The sequence below is a fragment of the Triplophysa rosa genome, linkage group LG7, assembly GCF_024868665.1.
Source record: "Triplophysa rosa linkage group LG7, Trosa_1v2, whole genome shotgun sequence".
NCBI classification, from domain to species: Eukaryota; Metazoa; Chordata; class Actinopteri; order Cypriniformes; family Nemacheilidae; genus Triplophysa; species Triplophysa rosa.
In genome coordinates this window covers 16,470,219-16,492,870 of record NC_079896.1, presented here as the reverse complement: position 1 = coordinate 16,492,870, position 22,652 = coordinate 16,470,219, and the positions used below count along the sequence as shown (strand labels likewise).

Genomic DNA, 22,652 nt, shown 5'->3' with positions numbered 1-22,652 from the left:
GAGCCACCTCTCAAAAGCCCTGTCAATATTAACCCAGACTTGCTGTCATTTTCCCTTTTGACTGCATCTTATTCACATCTTAAGGTTTCTTGGTTTTAACAACAGGTGATTCCTAGATGTCATCAGAATTAGGACTTGATGATAAACTCAGATTTTTACATGACATTCCCCAGAAGACTGCTGTGCACGATAAATTGTGATTACCACTAAATCATGCTTAAATCGAGCTGGCAAGTGCAATTTTATTAAATCGTTGCTGCGATAAAAAGGCTGCGATTATTTTTGTTGTGCATTTTGTCCGTGAAGCACAGTTCTGTGATAAGTAGGAAATGCTGTTCAATCTAAAATCTGTGTGAGTCTCTTATGTGTAATTGAAAAAGCAGCGCCCGTCAAACATCATCATTATAAATGTACTTTGTTCTTCAAGCCTCCTCGGGTACTTTCATGATAATAGAAAGACATTTCCTGGATCTACGTGTGTTATGGTATTTCTGCAGGGCATATTTGGAGTCTGCATAAGAGCACCCTCTGGCTTTCAGATGCAACAGCATTTAACTGATTTCATTGACAAGCTGCGCATAATAAATTGCAGACAACCGCCAAATTGTGTAAGATTTATCGTGCAGCCCTAGTTTATAACTTATAATGCAGCCATCTAGATGTCAGTTTAAAGGACCAATGTGTAGTTTTTTTGGAGGATCTATTGACAGAAATGGGAGGGAAATAATTATTTGATCCCCTGCTGATTTTGTAAGTTTGCCTGCTTACAAAGAAATCAAGGGTCTATATCAGTTAAAATAAATCTACCATAGAATTTAGAGACAGAATATTAAAACAAATTCAGGGGAAAAATGTTATATAAAGGTTATAAATTGATTCGCATTTCAGTCAGTGAAATAAGTATTTGATCCCCTACCAACCAGCAAGAATTCTGGCTCCACAGATTGGTTATGTGCCTATATGGACCACAGATTAGTTCTGTCACTTTAAGGAAGTACTCCTAAGTCATCTTATGTATATAAAAGATGCCTGCCAACAGAATCTGTATCTTCCATTTCAACCGCTCCACCACCATGGTCCAGACCAAATAGGTTTTAAAGGATTAGGGTTGAAACAATTCCTCGAGTAACTAGAGTAATTTGAATACAAAAAATCGAGGCAATTTTTGTTGCCTCGAAGCCTCGTTTAATCCATTTAACTACAGTACACACGGAGCACTGCGTTTCCCCACGGACCGTTATTACTAATGCACAGCCTGCTAAACTATTCATGTTACAGGGCTCTCAAGTCTCGCGCATTCACCGTGAGACGCACGCATTTTAGTCTGTTTCCCCCCGCTCACACGTATTTCTCATGCTGATAAATAAGTAGGGCTGCAACTAACGATTATTTTAATTGTCGACTAATCTAACGATTGTTTTTTCGATTGGTCGACTTATCTAACGATTTTTTTTTTATCTAATAAAGATTTTTTGGATTACTTTATTAATCCTTTGGCAAACTTTGCAAATAAACAATAAGTTCTAGTATTTTCTTACATTATAAAGCAAATCATACTTTTTACTCCACTACATTTTATAAATAAATATTGTTGTTTTAACATTTTAATCCGTGTTTACATTAAAATCACCATCTTCTTTTAATTAAGTAGTTTTAATTTTAAAAGTAAAAATACAGATTTTTTATGTACTTAAGTACTGTATTAAAGGTAAACAAAAATGTTTTATTGCACTTATGCTTTTTGTTGTCCTGATGTTGTTCCAATTGCTTCCATTGTTTCCCTCATCTGTAGGTCGCTTTGGATAAAAGCGTCTGCTAATTGACTAAATGTAAATGTAAAAACATTAAAAAATGTGTATATGAAATACTAGAGCATGATATATGCTCTGTATTTTTTTCCTCCAAGTAATATCCGACTCTATTTTCAGTCTCATAATGTAATTGAGTAAAAGTAAAATACTATTATCTGTCTCTGTTTATTGTACAAAACTATCACCGTATAAAAGACTCTAATGCAGAGTGGCGTTAAAGCGAGCCCGCGCACCCGGAACTCAGAATGATGCGCTTAATGCATTCGCTTCGTTATTTACAGTTATGCGCATCCCGGACGCACAATGATGCGCTTAAAGCACCTACTCCTTCTGAAGTCCCGGGGATCATTTTGCTCCCCAAAGTAAATAATAGTTAGAACACAACGAGAAGAGATGATATGTTACATGTATAACACATAGTGCGTTGCATCAATCCGACAGTATACAGTTAAATCAGAGGTTTAAAAAGTTATTTCGTATGAAGACGCAACACATTCAGACCGCTTCCAGTGCTTCTAATAAACTAAGCTATACTCAGCGAGTAACGTTAACTCACGGTCTCTAGCAAAATACATTTTAAACAAAACCATAGACTATCATCTTGTCATTATGAAGAATAATGAAAACATTGGAACATCTTGGAAAGAGTATGTGTCCTGACCGTCACCGTACACACGCATGTTGACTGGAGATTGACAGACAGCACCAGCGGAGGTCAGAGCATTAATTATGCTATATTGGTTTATTCCTCGCATAAAGCTATCGAATGACATAAAAAGTGCATTGGTGGTTTCATGATAGTCAGAGTCCTTTTTGAAGCTTAAAAGTAATTTAAGCAGGGTCACAATCTGCAAAGGTTCACATACACTAACTTACACTACTACTATAGCGTTAATGTAAATTAATGTAAAGCGTAGTTTTACATTACAAAAAAGTAATTTATTATGAAAGTCTACATCTACGTGCCCCTCTCCGTCCATTTGTGATTGCGTGTCCATGCTGTGATGATCGCATTCCGGGGGTAACGTTAGGGGGAATTCCTCCGTCCATTCACTAACTTACTGCGTCCGAGGCTGTCGATCGCTGTTTGTCGGGTGTATTATACTTTCTCTTGTTCTGCTGATTAACTTACACACGCCAAGGGAACAGAAACTGCTATTACAGCAGATAAACGTAAATAATACGAAGCGTCGACGCATTTCACGCACGTCGTTGCAGCACTATAAATAAGTGATAGCTTATTGAAATGGTGAACTGCTATTTTACTTGGTTTTAGTCTATTTTGCGAGTGAAACTTCATTGAGTCCATAAAACTAGATGCGGACTAGTGGATGCCGAGTCCTGTTATTTACACATGCCATCTGTCTGTTCTGCGTGTCTGAGTGAATGAACTGCACAGTTTAACGTGCTATACGCGTGATGCTCATGAATTTGTCTGCGTCTGTGCTTTATGAGGACATGAACTTCATCTCCAGAGTTGCTCTGAGAGTTTATTTCAGAACATTTTACTGAGTGAAGCTAACACGCTAAAAAATAAGCGTCTTCCGTTGACCTGCCAAAATAAGTCCGGTTAACTCGGTATTTTTATGTGGACAAATATATTACAATTTAATAGTAAAAAAAGAAACTAAAACTAATTTAGATAAACTAAATGCATCATGCATAAGCTGAAGTTAGTTGTTTACCTTTGAAATTATTCTTGTGTGCGTTTGCGCGTGTGCGTGGAGCATTTTAAAGTGCCAGAGAAAGACACAGCACGGGACTTGCCGCACGGAAGTAAATTTCCGAATGAAAGCGTCTTTACCGGTCGGTAACTTTACTTCAGACGGAAGCGGCTGTCTGACAGTAGCCCCGCCGCTCGAGACATCCTTTGACATCATACAGTAATCGAGTGCACACAGTTCCCTGTACTAAACAGCTTGTCAAAGTATGTTCTGTGCATCCCGGACACGAGTGCACCTTCTGAGAGAACAGTCAGCTTTTGTGGGGGGAGTTTGGAAGAGAGACGTGAACTGAAATGGTTGTCAGTCAGCATCAGTCAGAATTGCTTGCATTGGATGTTTTTTTTTTCTCAAATCATTTTGCAATGTAGCCTATAATAATCCAACAGTTTTACTTTATTCGTATTTTTAGCTTATAGGCCTAATATGGAATGACAGTTTTTAATGAACTGTTTTGTTGTAGGGGTACAGAGTAACTTACATTCCATTCTTTTAGCAGTCAGTTATAGGCCTAATTAATATAGGCTATTCATGAAGGGAGAGGGCTCAATATTTTGTTTGAATTAACTGTTTTGCTCAATTTTATATTAAGTTGTATTGTATTTTATTGAAAAGCAAGACAAATTATAAAAAGCACATTTTGACTATTCAGTTTGTGCAATAGTGAAAAAATTCAATTCAATTCAATTTTATTTATATAGCGCTTTTCACAATGTGCATTGTTCCAAAGCAGCTTTACAGGAGCAAATAAGAAAAACACAGAAAGGTAAAACACAGCACAGTGCATGGTGTTTATAGACCAAGCAAGATCATTATAATAAATAATATCTAATAAATAAATGAATAAATAAATAAATAAATGCAGTCTCCCGGTGAGCAAGCCAACACTGCACTGCTCTGCTGTGGCGAGGAACCCAAACTCCAATGCTGAATAATGGAGAAAAAAAAACCTCGGGAGAAACCAGGCTCAGCCGGGAGGGCCAGATCTCCTCTGACGTGTCATGGCTGCACTCAGTGACCCCGACCAAAGCCACCGAGCAACGTCCAAAAATGGCTTAATAAATAGAAGAAATGCAAAAAACCATGTTCGGTGTTATGGAATTCCGAACCTGACTTAATTAAAAATAAATACAAAAATAAATCCATGAAGAAATGTAAAACAGCAAAAATAAATGAGTATTTATACTTTTATTTCCTTATTTATGTGTAATTATACATTTTTCACGTTTATTTATTTTTTCATTTCATTATTTATACATTTATTTATTTCCACTTTTATTTATTTTCACATTTATTCATGTATATATGTATTTATTCCTACATTTATTTATTTTCACATTTGTTTATTTCTGCATTTATTTATTTATTGTATTTCTTTGACTGTATGCTAATGAGTGTGGGCGTGTTTCACCTCAGACATTAGCAATCGATCTCAGAGCGGCGGTGCTGAAGCTTTAAAGCCACAGGGACACCTTGTGGTGTGACCAAACGAAACGAGGTTGACGAAGTTGCATAGAGAAGGCAATCTAGTCATTTAATATCACCCTAACTGTATGTAGATAGGGTTACCACACATAGCCTACATACTCTTTATTAGGGACATGGCCGTAAAACATTATCCAGTCGAGATTTCTAAAATATCTGGGCACACATGAACAGAAACTGCACAACAACAGGTCTGCTATGAGACACTTGGAAGAATACACTTGGACATTGAAGCACGTGAAATTATCGACAAGTAATCACATTTGATGTAAATGCACTGGATGGAGCTGATAAGAGCTTGAGTTGTTTGTTGATGAGACTCGCACAAACCAGCGCATTTTACTGAAGTCTACGCAAGCATTATGATCAATGCATTTGAAGCACATTTGCAAATACAGTTTACATTTGCGTTTCCTAACTTTGCAATGCATAGCACGTGGCATTTCGAATGCTTAAAATATAACGCATAGTTCATAGATGCTGCTCTTAGATCCTAAGAGTTTAATGAAAAGTCATCAATTGGATTTAGGGATCCGGGATTAAATCAAACCAAAAGTGCATGCTCATGTAAACGCAGTGAGACACGCATCTCACGCCATCGATACGTGCCCATCATGCCCATTCAAACAGCACCGTTAGGTAGCCTACAGGTACATCTCAAAAAATTAGAATATCATGAAAAAGGTCAATATTTTTTGTCACTCATTTCAGAAAGTGAAACCCATATATTATATAGATTCATTACACATAGAATGAAATATTTCAAGCCTTTGTTTCTTGAAATTTTGATGATTATGGCTTACAGATAATGAAAACCCAAAATTCAGTGTCTCAGAAAATTAGAATATTAATAAAGAAAAAGGATATTTTATGTCGGGGTTCTGAAAAGTATGTTCATTTCTATGCACTCAATACTCGGTTGGGCCTCCTTTTGCATGAATTACTGCATCAATGCGGCGTGGCATGGAGGCAATCAGCCTGTGGCACTGCTCGGGTGTAATGGGAGCCTGGGTTGCTTTGATAGCGGCCTTCAGGTCATCTGCATTGTTGGGTCTGGTGTCACTCATCTTTCCTTCAGCGTCTGCGTCTGAAGCCACAAAGATGTTGTGCTGTAGTAGTAGTTACAGCAATGCTACACAGCATTGCAGACACTGGAGGTGCAGCTTTACCAGACAAGGTGGAAGAAGAAGAGGAGGAGGAGGAGGAGGAAGCAGCTTTCCACAACCCACCTCAACAAAGAGATGCCCTACATGCTGCTGGTGTGCAAACCAGGCACCAAATCATTCACTCTGTTTTTGGTTTTTTTTTTTTGCATCAAATTTATTTTTTCATCCACCACACAGCATCCCCCCTTTCTTTGTGAGAATACATTTTTCAACCCAATATTTTTTTTTTGCAGTTGTGCACACAGTTTATGACTTTTCATTAAACTCTTAGGATCTAAGAGCAGCATCTATGAAACATGCGTTATAATTTAAGCATTCGAAATGCCACGTGTTATGCATTGCAAAGTTAGGAAACACGAATGTAAACTGTATTTGCAGACTGTGTGAAAAGACATTTTAGAAATCTCGACCGGATAATGTTTTACGGCCATGTCCCTAATAAAGAGTATGTAGGCTATGTGTGGTAACCCCATCTACATACAGTTAGGGTGATATTAAATGACTAGATTGCCTTCTCTATGCAACTTCGTCAACCTCATTTCGTTTGGTCACACCACAAGGTGTCCCTGTGGCTTTAAAGCTTCAGCACCGCCGCTCTGAGATCGGTTGCTAATGTCTGAGGTGAAACACGCCCCCACTCATTAGCATACAGACAAAGAAATACATAAATAAATAAATGTGAAAATAAATAAATGTAGGAATAAATGCATATAAATGTGGAAATAAATAAAAGTGGAAATAAATAAATGTATAAATAAATGAAAAAATAAATAAACGTGAAAAAATATATAATTACACATAAATAAGGAAATAAAAGTATAAATAAATACATACTGTTCGCGGCTGCCGGATAAGTGGTGTTTTCAGGGGAGCGGTGTGGTTGTTTACTTATTAGTGTATTTATTATTATTATAAGTAGTATTTCACAAGAACGCCGTGAAGAGAGCATGCACGGCTGTTGTGTGTGTAGCCTGCTCTGAATTGATGTGACGTTAGCTGCAGCTAATGTTACTTCTACACACAGCAATATATAAACAAAGGTGCTTGTTCACTTCTTAAATCAAGGCCGTTGTTTTTTTTTTCAGAAAACTTTTTTTAAATTTCAGAAGACGCTCTGAGCTGGCGTTTAAAAAAGCGCTCGGCACTTTTTTTTGAAAACACGGTTTATTACATAGGATTATAATGCAAAACAGACGCTAGCAGCTTCTAAAAAGTCAAGTCTGAACATGGCCTTATTCTGATTTTCTCATCCTCCAAATTATACTCATCAACGCTGTTTTTATTATCATTATCATTTTTAAAAAATGCAGAAGAGGTTTAGAACAGAATTATATTTTTAATATGACAACTATTTTTTTCTACAACAGCAAAGACCGCAACATCCCCAGCAGCCCCCTCAACATCAGCTAAGATATTTGGAAGAATGTCAGTAACTAGACCATGACCATGATCTGTTTGGTTACTGACGTTCTTCCAAATATATTTTGTTGTGTTCAACAGAGTAAAAACATTTACACAGGTTTGGAATAGTCTGAGGGTGAGTAAATGATGACAGAATTTTCATTTTTGGGTGAACGATCCCTTTAGAAATTTAAGTGAATAAAGTTGTCCAAACCTTAATCTCAGACTTGTTAATAGGTGCAACTAAAATATTTTTAAACATTAGAATGGTCTTTTCTGTTCTGTTTCTTTTTCAAAACAGCATCATGGCATTTGCTTCTTTATCAATTACAGAAGCATCCGTATTGATACACGTATCAGCAAGGAATGCATCGCGATATACAGTATTGCTTTATTGATGTTTTGAGCACAGCCATATTTAAAGCCTTGTTCCATGTGCCCCTTTTATACTTTGAGCACCTGCCCCTTTAAAGGTCTCTGCACGGCCCTGATATCGCGATTCACGCAAATTATACATGTCTAAATCGATTCTGTGTTTTATGCACAGCTCTTCCTTGAACTACGGCTCTTTGATCAGTAGGAAGTACTGCTCGATCTAAAATCACTACCAGATTGATACCTGAATAGCTGAAAAGGTTTGAAGAACAGCGATAGAATATGACCATTGGCATTTCCTGGAACTAACCTTTCTTCTTCTGTTTCTCATATTCTGAGTTTCTGCACAAGAGCACCCTCTGGCTTTCGGATGTGGCGGCATTTAACCATAACTCATTGAGAAACTGAGAACATAAGAATCGCATGATATATCGCCCAGCCCTAGTCTAAATCCTCTCTCAGCCTCCATGATGCTTTGAAAGGGAGGGGTGGAGTGAGTAGTTGACTGCAATTTGCAACCTCGCCATTAGATGGTGCTAAAAAAACCCACACAAGCACCTTCTAAGTGACTGTAGTAAGAACAGACAATGCACCACCAGCAGCAGCATCCACACACGTGATATAGTAGTGGGTCCTCTGCTTTCAAACAAAGGCAATAGTTCTGAACACTGATATTTTTAATGTCTTTGCTCAGTTGACTTCCATTTCTTTTTAACCAATAAAAGTTATGGATTGCAGTTTTTTAACGGTTTGCACTTCTGATCAACAGGCTCTCAGGAGCTTCAAGCTGACCATCACTGTGGATCCCAAGTATCACCCCAAAATCATTGGACGTAAGGGTGCCATAATTACCCAAATCCGCAATGAGCATGAGGTCAACATTCAGTTTCCAGAAAAAAATGATGAAAACCAGGTAAAGAACTGGAGCCTAAAAACAAGAAATGAAAACGGCAAAAAAATCATACTTATGACCATGAACTTATTTTTAAATGTGTTCATTAGGATCAGATTACTATTACTGGGTATGAGCAAAACGCAGTGGCAGCACGTGATGCTATTCAGGCTATAGTGAATGAACTGGATGAAATGATCTCTGAGGACATCACCCTGGACAGCAGGGTCCATGCTCGCATAATAGGGGCACGTGGCAAGGGCATTCGAAAGATAATGGATGAATTTAAGGTGAGTAGGTAAAAGGTGTTCTGGTAACAGTTTAGTATAGGGACCAGTTCTCACCATGAACAAGTTGCTTATTAGCATGCATATTATTAGAATATTGGCTGTTTATTAGTACTTATAAAGCACATATTCTGCATGACCATATTCTACATCCCTAATCCTGCCCAATGCCTAAACCTTACAACTACAATACTAACTATTAATAAGCACCAAATTAGGAGTTTGAGGCAAAATTCGTAGTCAGTGGTTTGTTAATAGCGGGAATTGTTCCTCAAAATAAAGTGTGACCATTGTTCCTAAATATAGTTAGTTTACCTGACAATGCTAGTCCCACAATTTAACCATGTCACATGCATGGTTATGTCATATGCAGTTTTTTTTCCCCTGTGGAACTGATGTATCTTTGCTGTTATAACATTAAGATATAATAATTTTTTTGAACTAAAGTAAACTTCTTTAGGGCAGGGAGCTAAACTGACATGCAATGCTGGTATGAATGCCCACCATCTAATGGCGCGTTTCCACCCAAATTACCTAGAACAATTTATCCCTGGAACTTTTTCCCCTGTTGCTGTCTGCATTTCCACTGTGGTCTAAAGTACCGTGAAGATTAGTCAGGTGACGTGTGACTGCTCCTCCCAGTCCATGAGGTGGCGGTAATGTAAAACTAGAATGCCACTAGATTTGTTGCACAGCCTGCAACCTTTAGCATTAGCTGTTACGTTTTCTTTTTGCTAATGACGCAGCTTCAGCGTAACGCAGGAAAGGAGACCAGCTGCTGTTTTTAATGGATGTCGATGGAAGACAAGCTTGACTACACTTATTAAACCGATAAGTCGATTTTACTATAAAATGTTCTTTAAAGCAATACTATGGAACATAGTTCCCCCATGTGATTGATAGGTGCAATTGTCTGTTACTAGTGTCGTAAATACTGTTGCTGGATAAGCTTCCCTGTGGGCAGCGCAATACACGTGAATGTGTTTACTAAGCTGATGGAACAGAAACGATGGAACGAATGCAGAAACGTCGTTTGGAAACTCTTCCGCAGGCAGGGGATGGGTGGGGCTGTGTGTACCGACCCGTACACAGAACTTACAGAGTGTGGTTGTAGCCGCTCTGAGGCTGCTCAGGTAGCAGCGGCAGTAGAATTTGTAATTTTAGAGACATTATTTCAAGGTCGAAAAACTACAAAGTGTTGCTTTAAACTGTGAATGCCAGCCACCATTACAATCTTTGGTAGAATAACATCATACAGAGCGACGGATAGTCATAATTTTTCGTGCGACACTGCTATGTACAATGCTGCATCAGAGATCCTCTTATTATAGGAAGATAGAAGGGTCTTTAACACTTCTAATTGGCGAAAGCGTAACTGCTAACAACATCATTAAAAAACTAGCCTCTGGTCTCCTTTCCTGCATTCCGTTGAAGCCAAGGCGTTAGCATTAGCGGTTACGTTTTTTTGGCTAAAGGTTGCAGGCTTCTTCATGTAGTTGCTTTGGTTGACTCTACGCAGTCAATCTAAATGCTGCATCAACTCAACCAATTAACATGTTCAGTGTCCAAGTCCCACCCCCGAATGTTCCTGAACTTTGAAAAAGTACTACCTCGTGAGCAGGGACATTCTGAGGGGCAAATTTTTGCACAGAACTATTTGATCACGGTTCCTGCAGTGAAAACACACAGAGTACTGCCCCGAAGCCCTGAGTTCCAGGGGAAGTTCCTGCGGTGGAAACGCGCCGTAAATGAGGGACAGGAAGAATCCAATCTTTTTCGTTTTCCAGGTTGATGTTCGGTTCCCTCAGAGTGGAGCTTCAGATCCCAATTTAGTGACTGTGACTGGTCGTCCAGAGCAGGTGGATGAAGCCATTGATCACCTTCTAAACCTGGAGGAGGAATATGTGAGATTTTGCTACCATTTAGCGAAAGCAAGAAAATGTGTTAGATTTTTTTAATAAAAGGTAACTTAATCTTTATTTTCAGATTTCTGATGTGGTTGAAAATGAAGCCAAAATGGCTTATATGAAGCCTTCTGGTAGTTCTGCTTCTAGCGTGGAAGAACCTCGTGGCCCATCCAAAGGCTTTGTTGTGAGGGAGGCTCCTTGGACCACTGGTAATGAAAAGGTAAACAATTTCTTTTGAGTGCCATATTCTTATAGCTAGTTTGAGAGAGGGCTATATTTTAGAAGTAAAAAAATTCCAATAGAGCTTGCTTTCTTCCTGTTAAATAGATGCAAAGGGTTTAATTTCAAATGTAACTCCGGATTGTTGGATTTGACCTATTTTTACTTTTTGACTGCAGGCCCCAGATATGAGCAGCTCTGAGGAATTTCCCAGTTTTGGCACACCTGTGGCTGCTGCAAAATCATCTCCATGGGGACCCAAACGTTTCTGAAATGTGTCTGTCAATGGTTTTTACAACGTCCTGGACCCCCTTAATATTGTCTCTCTTTTGAACCATTTGGATGTGAATTCTGACCCCTGATGTATCATGTTTCCTTCCTTTAAAATTGGTCTACAAATTGAAAAGGTTTTGGAGATGGTTTTTGTAACCCATGTGAACACATGAACATGTGGTAAACGCATATCTGTTTATTGTGGTGGCCGCTTTCTGGTCTGCCTCAGTTTTGCTGAGTTTGTAGGAAATGATTCAACCTTTTGAATTTTAAGAGAATGACAAATTGGAAGGAAAACAAAATTACTCTGCAATGCTTCAGGTCTGTAACAATCCAGGTTTAAGTGATTATTTGTTTTTGTACTTCATTACACAAACATTGTTTCATTACAAATGTCAATTCTTGGGTTTATCAAGCTGCTCTTTTTCATAGTTGCCTTTGCTATGGGTTGGGGAAAATATACTGTATACCTCTAAAATATGATGCATCTGAATTCTAGTTAAATTCATTCATAGGAAATTGGTAACCAGCTGTACTTTGCCTCATTCCCTAAGGTAGCCATTTTGTTTCAGCCATTTCACTGGTCTCCCCCACTTTTCCTCTAGTTAACTCTTTGGATCTGGGCAGGGATGTTATTCCATTCAGCCTTTTAAACCTTCAGACTTTCAGAGGGACTCTTGAATTTCCAAAGCAGATGGCAGTTTGAAAATACTTCAGTTCCCAAAGTCTCTAACATTTACACTAAACAGTTTATTTTCTTTTTAATATTCAAATCATGTTCATTAAAAATGAAAATACAACATTTTGAAGGAAAAAGCAGACAACATTTGGATGGAAAAAGCAGACAATTTTGTGCCAACAAATATGAAGTAATATCATGTATTGCTTATTCTTTGCTAATAGATCAGTGTCCAGCCCCTTTTGTCTTCCAGTTGCTATGCAGGTTGGCCTGAAACCATAGCAACAACCCTCTTAAATAGCCTTATAAGAGTTATGCAAAAATGACAAGGTAAACAATTATGGTTAACACTGGAGAAATAAACTGTCCAAAAAGCTTAATAAAAATTGAAACTTTATCTTGGCTTGTAGTCAGACTGGTTTCTTACACAATAATACAATGACCTATAGGAACGTAAGCAATAAGCAAATATCCATGTGGTGGCTGGATCAAGTTGCATCTGTAGTGTGTTTCCCAGGATTTAGAGAGCTATGAGCGGTTGCAAGTTCCCAAAGAAATTAGGCTTGTTCAAATTTTAACTATTAGCCTGCCACTGGCTGGCGAGATCTGCCAGTTGCAGGCAGGGGAGGAGTAAAGAGAGGGCCGTCAGGTTAATTAAATTTATTTATATAGTGCTTTTCACAATGTGCATTGTTCCAAAGCAGCTTTACAGGAGCAAATAAGAAAAACAGAAAAACACAGAAAGGTAAAACAGCACAGTGTATGATGTTTATAGACCAAGCAAGATAATTCTAATAAATAAATAAATGCAGTCTCCCGGTGAGCAAGCCAACACTGCCCTGCTGTGGTGAGGAACCTAAACTCCAATGATGAATAAATGGAGGAAAAAAAACTGGAGAAACCAGGCTCAGCGGGGAGGGCCAGACCTCCTCTGACGTGTCCTCATAGCTGCACTCAGTGACCCCGAGCAAGCGCCCATGAAGAACAGGGAGAGCCCACCAGCCACAACCCAGGAATCACCACCCGCCAAAACCGTGCAGGTCCAACCCGGTCCCATTCCACGATCGACAACAAAGGAACAACCAGGGAAAAATAGTAATGGCAATAATGTAACTTTATTCCTCTGCTGTCTGACATCGACCACAAAACAAGACCAAACCAGACCCAGCAAATGAAACCCCCCAAATCACAACCAACAAGCCCCCCCACTCCCCACAAACACCCACCCAGCAACCTCCAATCAATGTCACTGAGTGCAGCTATAACTTCAAACTGCTGTCATGTGATGTACGTTTAGCATTAAATGCCAAGTATTGTAAATTTAGCATTAATTCTCAACTCAACTCAACTTTATTTATATAGCGCTTTTACAATTTTCATTGTTACAAAGCAGCTGTACATGAGACACATTGACTACAAGCAAAACAATCAAAGTTGTACCTGCAAAAACAAGAAAAGGTTGAAAACACAGAAGACAGACACACCCACACACAAAACACTCCACACACACAACACGCACACACACCAACACACACAGACACAGAGACACACACACACACACACACACACATACACGTACACAGACAAGTACGCACACACGCTCAGTGAGAGCACACATTTAGGATAAAGGAGAGAGAAGCACAGGTCAAATATAACAGATAATAAATTCCTATATGCAATATTAATTAAGTAAAACTTTAAGATTCTAAAGCAGCCCCCCCGGTCAGGCAGATAGTGCAAAAACAGTATGCAAACGGTGGCGAGGAACCCAAAACTCTAATCGAGAAAAAAAAACTCAGGAGAACCCAGGCCCAACCAGGGGATTCCAGTTCCCCTCTGGCAAAAGCTGCTGCCTCTGCACAAGCTCCAGAGAACTTGCACAACAAGGCTAAATAAAATAAATGAACTTAATAATAAAATAAATTGTAGTTTAAGATTATCATTAATAATCTAATAGCATTTGAAGTTTTGTGGTGAAGACATGTCAAGAGACCGCGTCCTTCTTTATCCAGCTCTATCATCTCAGCTCTTGTCAGGTCCCCACTTCCCATTCTCCACTCTACCATCAGGTCAGGCCATGAACTTCATCCTGCTCGCTGTGGTAACCTTGGAACAATGAGACAAGACTGGCTGAGAGTAGAGTACTGTTCTGTACTCTTTGATGCAACAAGTACATCAGTTGTGTTTTTGGTTCCGGTTGATCTAACTAATGCAGCCTAAACCCTCAGAAGATTTATATTATGGAAGAGTAGTGTATGCAAGATTAAAAAGATGCGTCTTTAGTCTAGATTTAAACTGACAGAGTGTGTCTGCCTCCCGGACAGTGCAGTAGTGCAGTTAATGTGACAAGTAGTCCATCTTTGCTCTTGGTTGGGATGGAATTGTCTGAGCTGGGATGGTCAGATGGTCGCTTTTCTCTTGGGGGGTGATGGAATTACCTGAGATGCAGCATGGATGGACAGTCTGAAGGCTCTTGCAGGAGGGTGGCACTGGATTTTCCGATGTAGCTGGCGTAATCTCTAGTTGGGGATGGACATATGACGTTCATCTGGGCCTGGCAGAATCTCTCCCTACCTCGGGATGGGCATCCCGAGGCGGGGGTAGAAAGAGAAAAATAAGCGTAGCTGCTGATCATTAACTATGCATTAAATGAAATCTTGGCTAAAAAGATGTCTTTAATCTAGATTTAAATTGGGAGAGTGTGTCTGACCCTCGAATAGTATCGGGAAGGCTATTCCAGAGTTTAGGTGCTACGTATGAGAAAGCTCTACCCCCTTTGGTGGATTTAGTTATTCTAGGTGTTATCAAAAGACCAGAGTTTTGAGATCTTAGAGAGTGTGATGGGTTGTAATGTGATAGAAGCTCTGTAATGTTGGTAGGGGCTAAACCGTTTAAGGCTTTATAAGTGATTAAAAGAACTTTAAAGTCAATACGATACTTAATGGGTAACCAGTGAAGGGTTGATAACATTGGGGTTATGTGATTGTATTTTCTGGACCTGTTTAGAACTCTGGCAGCTGCATTCTGAACTAACTGTAGTTTGTTTATTGATGATGCAGGACAACCACTAAGCAGTGCATTACAGTAGTCAAGTCTTGAGGTCACAAATGCATGAATAAGCTTTTCTGCGTCAGCAACACATAAAATATTCCGTAATTTGGCAACATTCCTAAGGTGGAAGAAGGCTGTTTTTGTGACATTTGAGATGTGATTTTTAAATGACAGGTTGCTGTCTAATATAACGCCTAGGTCTTTAACTGTATTTGTTGGAGTAACAGTGCAGCCTTCAATTTGCAGGTCATAATCCGAAATATTCTGCTCACGTGTCTTTGGTCCGATAAGTAATATTTCTGTTTTATTAGAGTTTAAAAGAAGGAAATTACTAGTCATCCAATGTTTTATATCTTCGATGCACTCTGCCAATTTGGATAGATGGAAGGAATCATCTGGTCTTGATGAGATATATAGCTGAGTATCATCTGCATAACAGTGGAAGCTAATTCCATGTTTTCTAATAATGTGTCCAAGGGGGCAGCATGTATATGAAGAATAGCAAGGGTCCTAAAACCGATCCCTGAGGTAATCCATAATTTACTTGCGTTAGATTTGACGATTCCCCATTTAAATGGACAAATTGATGTCTGTCTGATAAGTAAGATCTGAACCATTGTAGTGTCTGTGCCTGAATACCGGTTTATTGTGTAAACAATCTAAAAGTATTCTATGGTCTACAGTAAAAGTATTTTATGGTCTACAGCAGTGGTCACCAACCCTGCTCCCGGAGATCGACCGTCCTTAAGATTTCAGCTCTAACCCCAATCAAGCACACCTGAACTATCTAATAAAGGTGTTCAGGTTTGCTTGATAATTACAGACAGGTGTGCTGAAGCAGGGTTGGAGCTACAGTCTGCAGGACGGTCGATCTCCAGGAACAGGGTTGGTGTCCACTGGTCTACAGTGTCGAACGCAGCATTAAGGTCAAGCAGGACTAGGAGTGAGATGTTACCTAGGTATGCTTGATGCTATAAGCAGGTCGTTTGTAATTTTAACGAGCGCAGTTTCAGTGCTATGATGCGGTCTAAAGCCTGACTGAAAGTTTTTGTGTATGTCATTATTTTGTAAGAAAGAGCACAACTGAGTAGACACTACTTTTTCTAGTATTTTAGACAAGTAAGGGAGATTTGAAATTGGTCTATAGCTTCCCAGTTCATTGGGGTCTAAGTTTGGTTTCTTGATAAGAGGCTTAATGACGGCCAGTTTAAAGGCTCCTGGGACATGGCCTAGATTAATTGACGAGTTGATAATGTTATAAATGGGCTTAATTGCAACAGGTAGTAACTCTTAATAATTTAGTTGGAATGGGGTCTAATAAGCATGTTGTAGGTTTGGATGTTGCAATAAGTTTAATTAAATCTTCCTGTTTTATAGGTGAAAAACACTGTAGCTTTTCTTTTGGGGCAGTGGTTGATACTAATTCATCGGACACACTTGGAGGTTGGGTTTTTACTATGTTGTCATATGTTTTCGATTTTCTCTGTAAAAAAATCATGAATTCATTGCTACCAAGGTGCGGCGGAATAGCCAGGTCAGGTGAAGTCTGTTTATTTGTTAGTTTAGCAACTGTACTAAATAAAAACCTTGGATTGTTTTTGTTAGTTTCTATGAGGTTTCGGAGGTGCTCAGCTTTTGCTGCTTTTAGTGCCTTTTAGGTCCAAGTAGGTCCTGTTTCCTGCATCGCTGCCGTCAGCTTCGAGTATACTACGATCCATCGAGCAACCTTGGTAAGTTGGAATTGCATTTCAAATCCGGTGAGTTATGGCTTCTATTCCTATTATTGTTACTTGCACATCATGTCATATGTTTAGCTTAGCCTTCTCTGTCAGCTGCGAGGGTTTTATATGCGATAAATGCAGGGAAATAGTTAGGCTGACAGAGAAGATCTTAGAATTAGAGTCTCGCATCCAATCTTTATCTGAGGATAGTAAGAGTTTAACGACGATAGAAAACACTTTGGATGCGAGCAACATTAGCGCACACAGCTCGGTTCCAGTTGAAAATCCCCCGCAGCTGGGAAACTTTGTGACTGTGAGACGGCGTAGTAGGACAAAACATCACTTGACCGTTCCGATTACAGTCTCGAACAGGTTTGCCCCGCTCAGTGACGCACTGACTGAGAAACCTGCTGAAAGTGCCCTAGTTATCGGTGATTCTATTGTTCGGAACGTTAACATAGAGGCACCAGTCACCATAGTCCAATATTTACCGGGAGCCAGAGCGCCTGACATCAAGTCAAATTTAAATGTGCTGGCTAAGGCTACTCGTAAATTCAGTAAGATTGTTATTCACGTCGGCACAAATGATGTTCGACTCCGTCAATCGGAGATCACAAAAGATAACATTAAAGAGGTGTGTGAGCTCTCAAGCAAGATGTCAGACACTGTAATATTCTCTGGCCCCCTCACTGCTTATCGTGGTGATGAGATTTATAGCAGATTATCATCACTAAATGGCTGGTTGTCTGAGTGGTGCCTGCAGAATGATATAGTTTTTATAAACAACTGGAAGAGTTTTGAGGGCAGACCTGACCTGTTGAAACGAGATGGTCTCCATCCCTCCTGGGCTGGGGCTTCCATCCTGTTTATAAATATGGCAAAAAGTCTTAATGCTAATGCTAAAGCTTGACTCGCTGGGGCCCAGGTCAGGGAGCAGACAGAATGGCTTAACCAACTGTCTGCTTTCCGTCGCAGAATACACAAAATGTACAACATGTAATAATCCGTTCTCCCAAACATCACAAAATAGAGACTGTGTCTGTCCCCCGGATTAGCAAACATAAAATAATGCGTAAACCTCTTGAAAGTAATTTAATAAACGTTAAACAAACTAAACATGAACAAAATACATGAGGGGGCCAGAGAATATTACAGTGTCTGACATCATGCTTGCGAGCTCACACACCTCTTTAATGTTATCTTTTGTGATCTCCGATTGACTGAGTCGAACATCATTTGTGCCGACGTGAATGACAATCTTACTGAATTTACGATTAGCCTTAGCCAGCACATTTAAATTTGACTTGATGTCAGGCGCTCTGGCTCCCGGTAAACATTAGACTATGGTGGCTGGTGCCTCTATGTTAACGTTCAGAACAATAGAATCACCGATAACTAGGGCACTTTCAGCAGGTTTCTCAGTCGGTGCGTCACTGAGCGGGGCAAACCTGTTCGAGACTGTAATCGGAACGGTCGAGTGATGTTTTGTCCTGCGACTACGCCGTCTCACAGTCACGATGTTTCCCAGCTGCAGGGGATTTTCAACCGGAAACGAGCTGTGTGAGCTAATGTTGCTCGCATCCAAAGTGTTTTCTATCGTCGTTAAACTCTTACTATCCTCAGATAAAGATTGGATGCGAGACTCTAATTCTAAGATCTTCTCTGTCAGCCTAACTATTTCCCTGCATTTATCGCATATAAAGCCCTCGCAGCTGACAGAGAAGGCTAAGCTAAACATATGACATGAGGTGCAAGTAACAAAAATAGGAATAGAAGCCATAACTCACCGGATTTGAGGTGCAATTCCAACTTACCAAGGTTGCTCGATGGATCGTAGTATACTCGCTTAAAAAGAGAAACAGTTAGCACACAAGACAAGACAGTAATCCTCATATCACCCTCGCTGCTCGCCGTAGCGGGCGGCAGGGCCATAGTCCTGCCGTCACGGAACGGGAAGCAGACAAGGTGGTGGCTGAGTCCCGTGGGAACACAACCACCCGTGACGCAACGTCTGAATCGTCAGCCGCCCGCAGTGCGGGCAGGACGTATCCACAATATCTGCCCCAGCGTACTGGAAGCAGATATCGTGTCCGTCCCCCTCCTCGATGAGTGTGTTGCACCCAAGAGAACAGCGGGACATGCCACGCTGGAGAAATTTGCTCTTTTAGAGAAAAAACTCGAACACTTCTGGAACCGCCGAGATGCCCAGGGGAAGTCGCTGCAGGAAGGGACAGTCTGCTGCACCACGTCGTAGAGCCGGCAGTCTTGTAGCGAAGTCTGTTGATCACGAGCGAAGGCTCCGAAGAACAAAAGGTGAATGAATGAGGCATGCCGTCTCCCTTTTATACCCGGATATCCGGGGGCGGAGTCCGGCATGCAAATTTCATTCGCCAATTTTCATTGGCCTTTTCTAGAGAAGTCGGAAGCGATTGGTTCTCAAGGATGAACCCCATCTGTCGGTTCGACACAACGTCGAGAGACCGACAGAAAGGGAACTGCAAGTTCACCTAAAGAAAGTTTACAAGCATACTTTATAAATTAGTAGTTTACTGAGAGTAAACTTGAAAGTGTACTTTTATAAATGACAACTGTGCTTCAAGTAATGAACTAGCAAACTACCAGTAAATCTACTAGTAAGCTACCAGTACACCTAAAGAAAACCTACAAATATACTTGCAATATTAAAACTACTTAACGAATATTTTACTAAGAGTAAATTTCATAGTTTACTTTCACAGATTAAATGTGCTAAAAGTATTGAACTAGTATACTAACAAGTTTACTTGGAGTATAGTTGTAGTACAAATGAAAACTTAATCGTAATCTTGTTGTGTACTCAAACGTTTTCTAATCTTACACTTCAAGTAGACTTAAAAGTATACTTTTATAAACTAAAAAGTGGGCCACTTTAGTCCCAAGAGGTATTCAAATAGTACACGTTCAAGCATACTACTAGTCCATTGATATTACTACATAAAGTATACATAAGTAGTTCAAGTAAAATTTTAAGTATACTTTAAGTATACTTAAAAAATTAACTTCAAATATACTTCTTTTTGATAAGGGAAGAAATGCTTAATCTAAGGGATTACATGGCAAAATTTGTAGTCAGTAACGGATTACAATTTCCAAGTAATTTACCCAGCTCTGCTCTTAATTTTCTACATTTTAATGGAAAAGAGATGGAAGTGATGGTTTTTGAAGGCACCACTGGGACCGCTTGGTTGATTTAGGATCCCTGACTCAGTACATCAAACCAACCATCACTATTTTAGGGCTGGATTACTGTAATGTTTTGTATGTGGGGGTTAGTGGGTCTTCTGTCGCGCGTCTGCAGATGGTGCAAAATGCTGCAGCGTGTCTTTTTACTGGAGCTTGGAATTTACATTTTAGGATCTATTTTAAAATTGTTTTACTTGTTTTTAAAGCTCTAAATGGTCTTGCCCCACCCTACATTTCTGATCTGCTACACCCTCAGCTGACCTGAGAGAACAGGTCATTATAAACTGGTCCTAAAACAAAACGTAAATTTAGACGGGACTGTGCCTTTGCTCCTAAATTGTGGAACGATTTGCCCGTTCATTAGGCATGCCTCTTCACTTTATTTAAATCACATCTGAAAACCCATACTTTCTCTTTGGCTTTTGACATCTGATGTTGACATTTTGATTATTCATTTTAGTATGTCTGGGATCTTTTAATGTGTTGTATTTGTATTTCATGTTTGTATGAGTTTTTATGTTATTCTTCTGTACAGCACTGTGGTCCACTTCTGTGGTTGTAAAGTGCTTTATAAACAAACTTTTACTAAACTTTATGAATAAAAATGAATTTTAAGTCTTAAATCAATGTTATTGAAAACAAATGCCTTTATGATCTGTAAGATAATAGAAAAAGGTTAAAGAGCATTTTCAGCGAGAGGTGGATTAGAACCCTCGTTGTCACGACTCTGCTTTATCTTGTCATGGATTTCTTGGTCTTGTGGCAGAGTCGTGGCAAAGCCTTAGGTTTTATGTGAGAAAGCCATGAGTTGTTTATGTTTGTACATCTCATGTGCTTTCTCGTGTCTTGTCTTTGGCCCCGCCCCTCTCGTTTAATGTATTGCTTCCCTGCCGTGTCTAATGTTTCCCACCTGCCCTGTGTCATTATCCCTCGTTTGTCTCTCCTATAAATGCCCTCATGTTTCTTTGTCCTGTGCTCGGTCATTGTTTAAGATGTCTTTGGTTGCGTTCTGTGGTCCCTTGGATTACCTTGCCTGTCTGTGAGACGTTGTGTCATGTGAGTTTTAGTTTATTCTTGTCCTGCTGTTTTTGTGTTCCGCTTGTGGAGAGTTTTTGGTTTTTGAGTTTATGTATATATATTAGTCTGGTCCTCGTTACCCCCTCGTGGGTTTTTGTTTTGTTCTTTGTTAGTATTAAAGTATTTCGTGTTAACCCCTTCATCCCTGCCTGCATTTGGGTTCTTCCACACCTACCGTGACACTAATAGGGATTTACAATTACTTAGAGCACTTGTAGATCTACGACGATTTTCAAGAGCTACTTAAGTCACGATGCTTTTGAGAAATGGTACGTAAGTCTAAAATGATACAATTGTTTTTAAGATCTACTTAGCCTTATGATGCTTTTGGGAAACGCAGCCCAGATCGCTGACCAGGTGTTGATTAAACCTTTAAAGAACACATCTGTACACTCTTTTTTTTTTAAATATGTTTTTTTCTATATTTATTCACGTTTTGCATTTAGTGCATTATTGTTTTTATTAAATTTCTCTTTTTTTATCTTAATGTATATTTGCACTATGTTTGCACCATGTGTACACTTTCTTCTGCACTAAGCTCCCGTCGCCAAGTCAAATTCCTTGTGTGTGTAAACATACTTGGCAATAAAGCTCCTCCTTCTGATTGCCTGCAAAATTGGGGGGTAGTGTCCAGCTGACCCACTAGCTAAAATCAACTAAACACCAGCTTTGTCAGCCTAGCAGGACTAGCTTAAACCTTTAGTATTTCCTAAACCAGCCAATCCCTTTTAGGTGGTTGTAGCTAGTGGGTAAGCTTAAAAACGAAAATTCTGTCATCATTCACCCACCCTCAGGTTGTTCCAAACCTGTATAAATTCCTTTGTTCTGCTGAACACAAAGGAAGATATTTGGAAGAGTGTCAGTAACCAAACATATCTCATCCCCCATTTACTGCTATAGTAGGGAAAATAAATACTATGGGAGCCAATGGGGGATGAGATCTGTTTGGTTACTGAAATTCTTCCAAATAACTTCCTTTGTGTTCAGCAGCCTCGGAAGTGCGAACTTGGATGGACGCGCCTCAGTGACTTCAAGCGGATTCCATAGGCACGCAAGGCTGCATACGATGCATCCTTGATATTGAGGACACATCCGCGTATTTTCATGCATTCTCTGTTCTTGTGTCCTTGAGTATTGGAACCAGACTTTGAGAGTTATTAATGACGTAGAGCGAGAACATAATGACACAAACCACTGAAGAATGCATATTGAGAAATGGCTTCCATTTTGCTCGAAAAGGCAACATAATATGGAAGTAAAAACTTTTGCAACTTCCGGTTCACGGGGACTTTAAGTAATTTTAATTACTTAATTATACTGAGACTTTTGATAATCTAAAGTGAAACTGAGATTAAGCACAATCTT

General features: G+C 39.5%; 1 protein-coding gene across 2 annotated transcripts in view; it reads left to right on the top strand.

Annotated features, from left to right (window-relative positions):
• Positions 1 to 12,618, top strand: part of hdlbpa (high density lipoprotein binding protein a) — a 113,322-nt gene extending 100,704 nt beyond the window's left edge. For both annotated transcript variants that reach the window (XM_057338100.1, XM_057338099.1), the window contains exons 24-28: positions 8,729 to 8,872; positions 8,962 to 9,141; positions 10,926 to 11,042; positions 11,125 to 11,265; positions 11,444 to 12,618. In XM_057338100.1, coding sequence (XP_057194083.1) covers positions 8,729 to 8,872; positions 8,962 to 9,141; positions 10,926 to 11,042; positions 11,125 to 11,265; positions 11,444 to 11,536 — 675 coding nt within the window. In that variant the 3' untranslated portion in view covers positions 11,537 to 12,618. The remainder of the gene's footprint in view (positions 1 to 8,728; positions 8,873 to 8,961; positions 9,142 to 10,925; positions 11,043 to 11,124; positions 11,266 to 11,443) is intronic.
• The last annotated feature ends 10,034 nt before the right edge of the window (positions 12,619 to 22,652 follow it).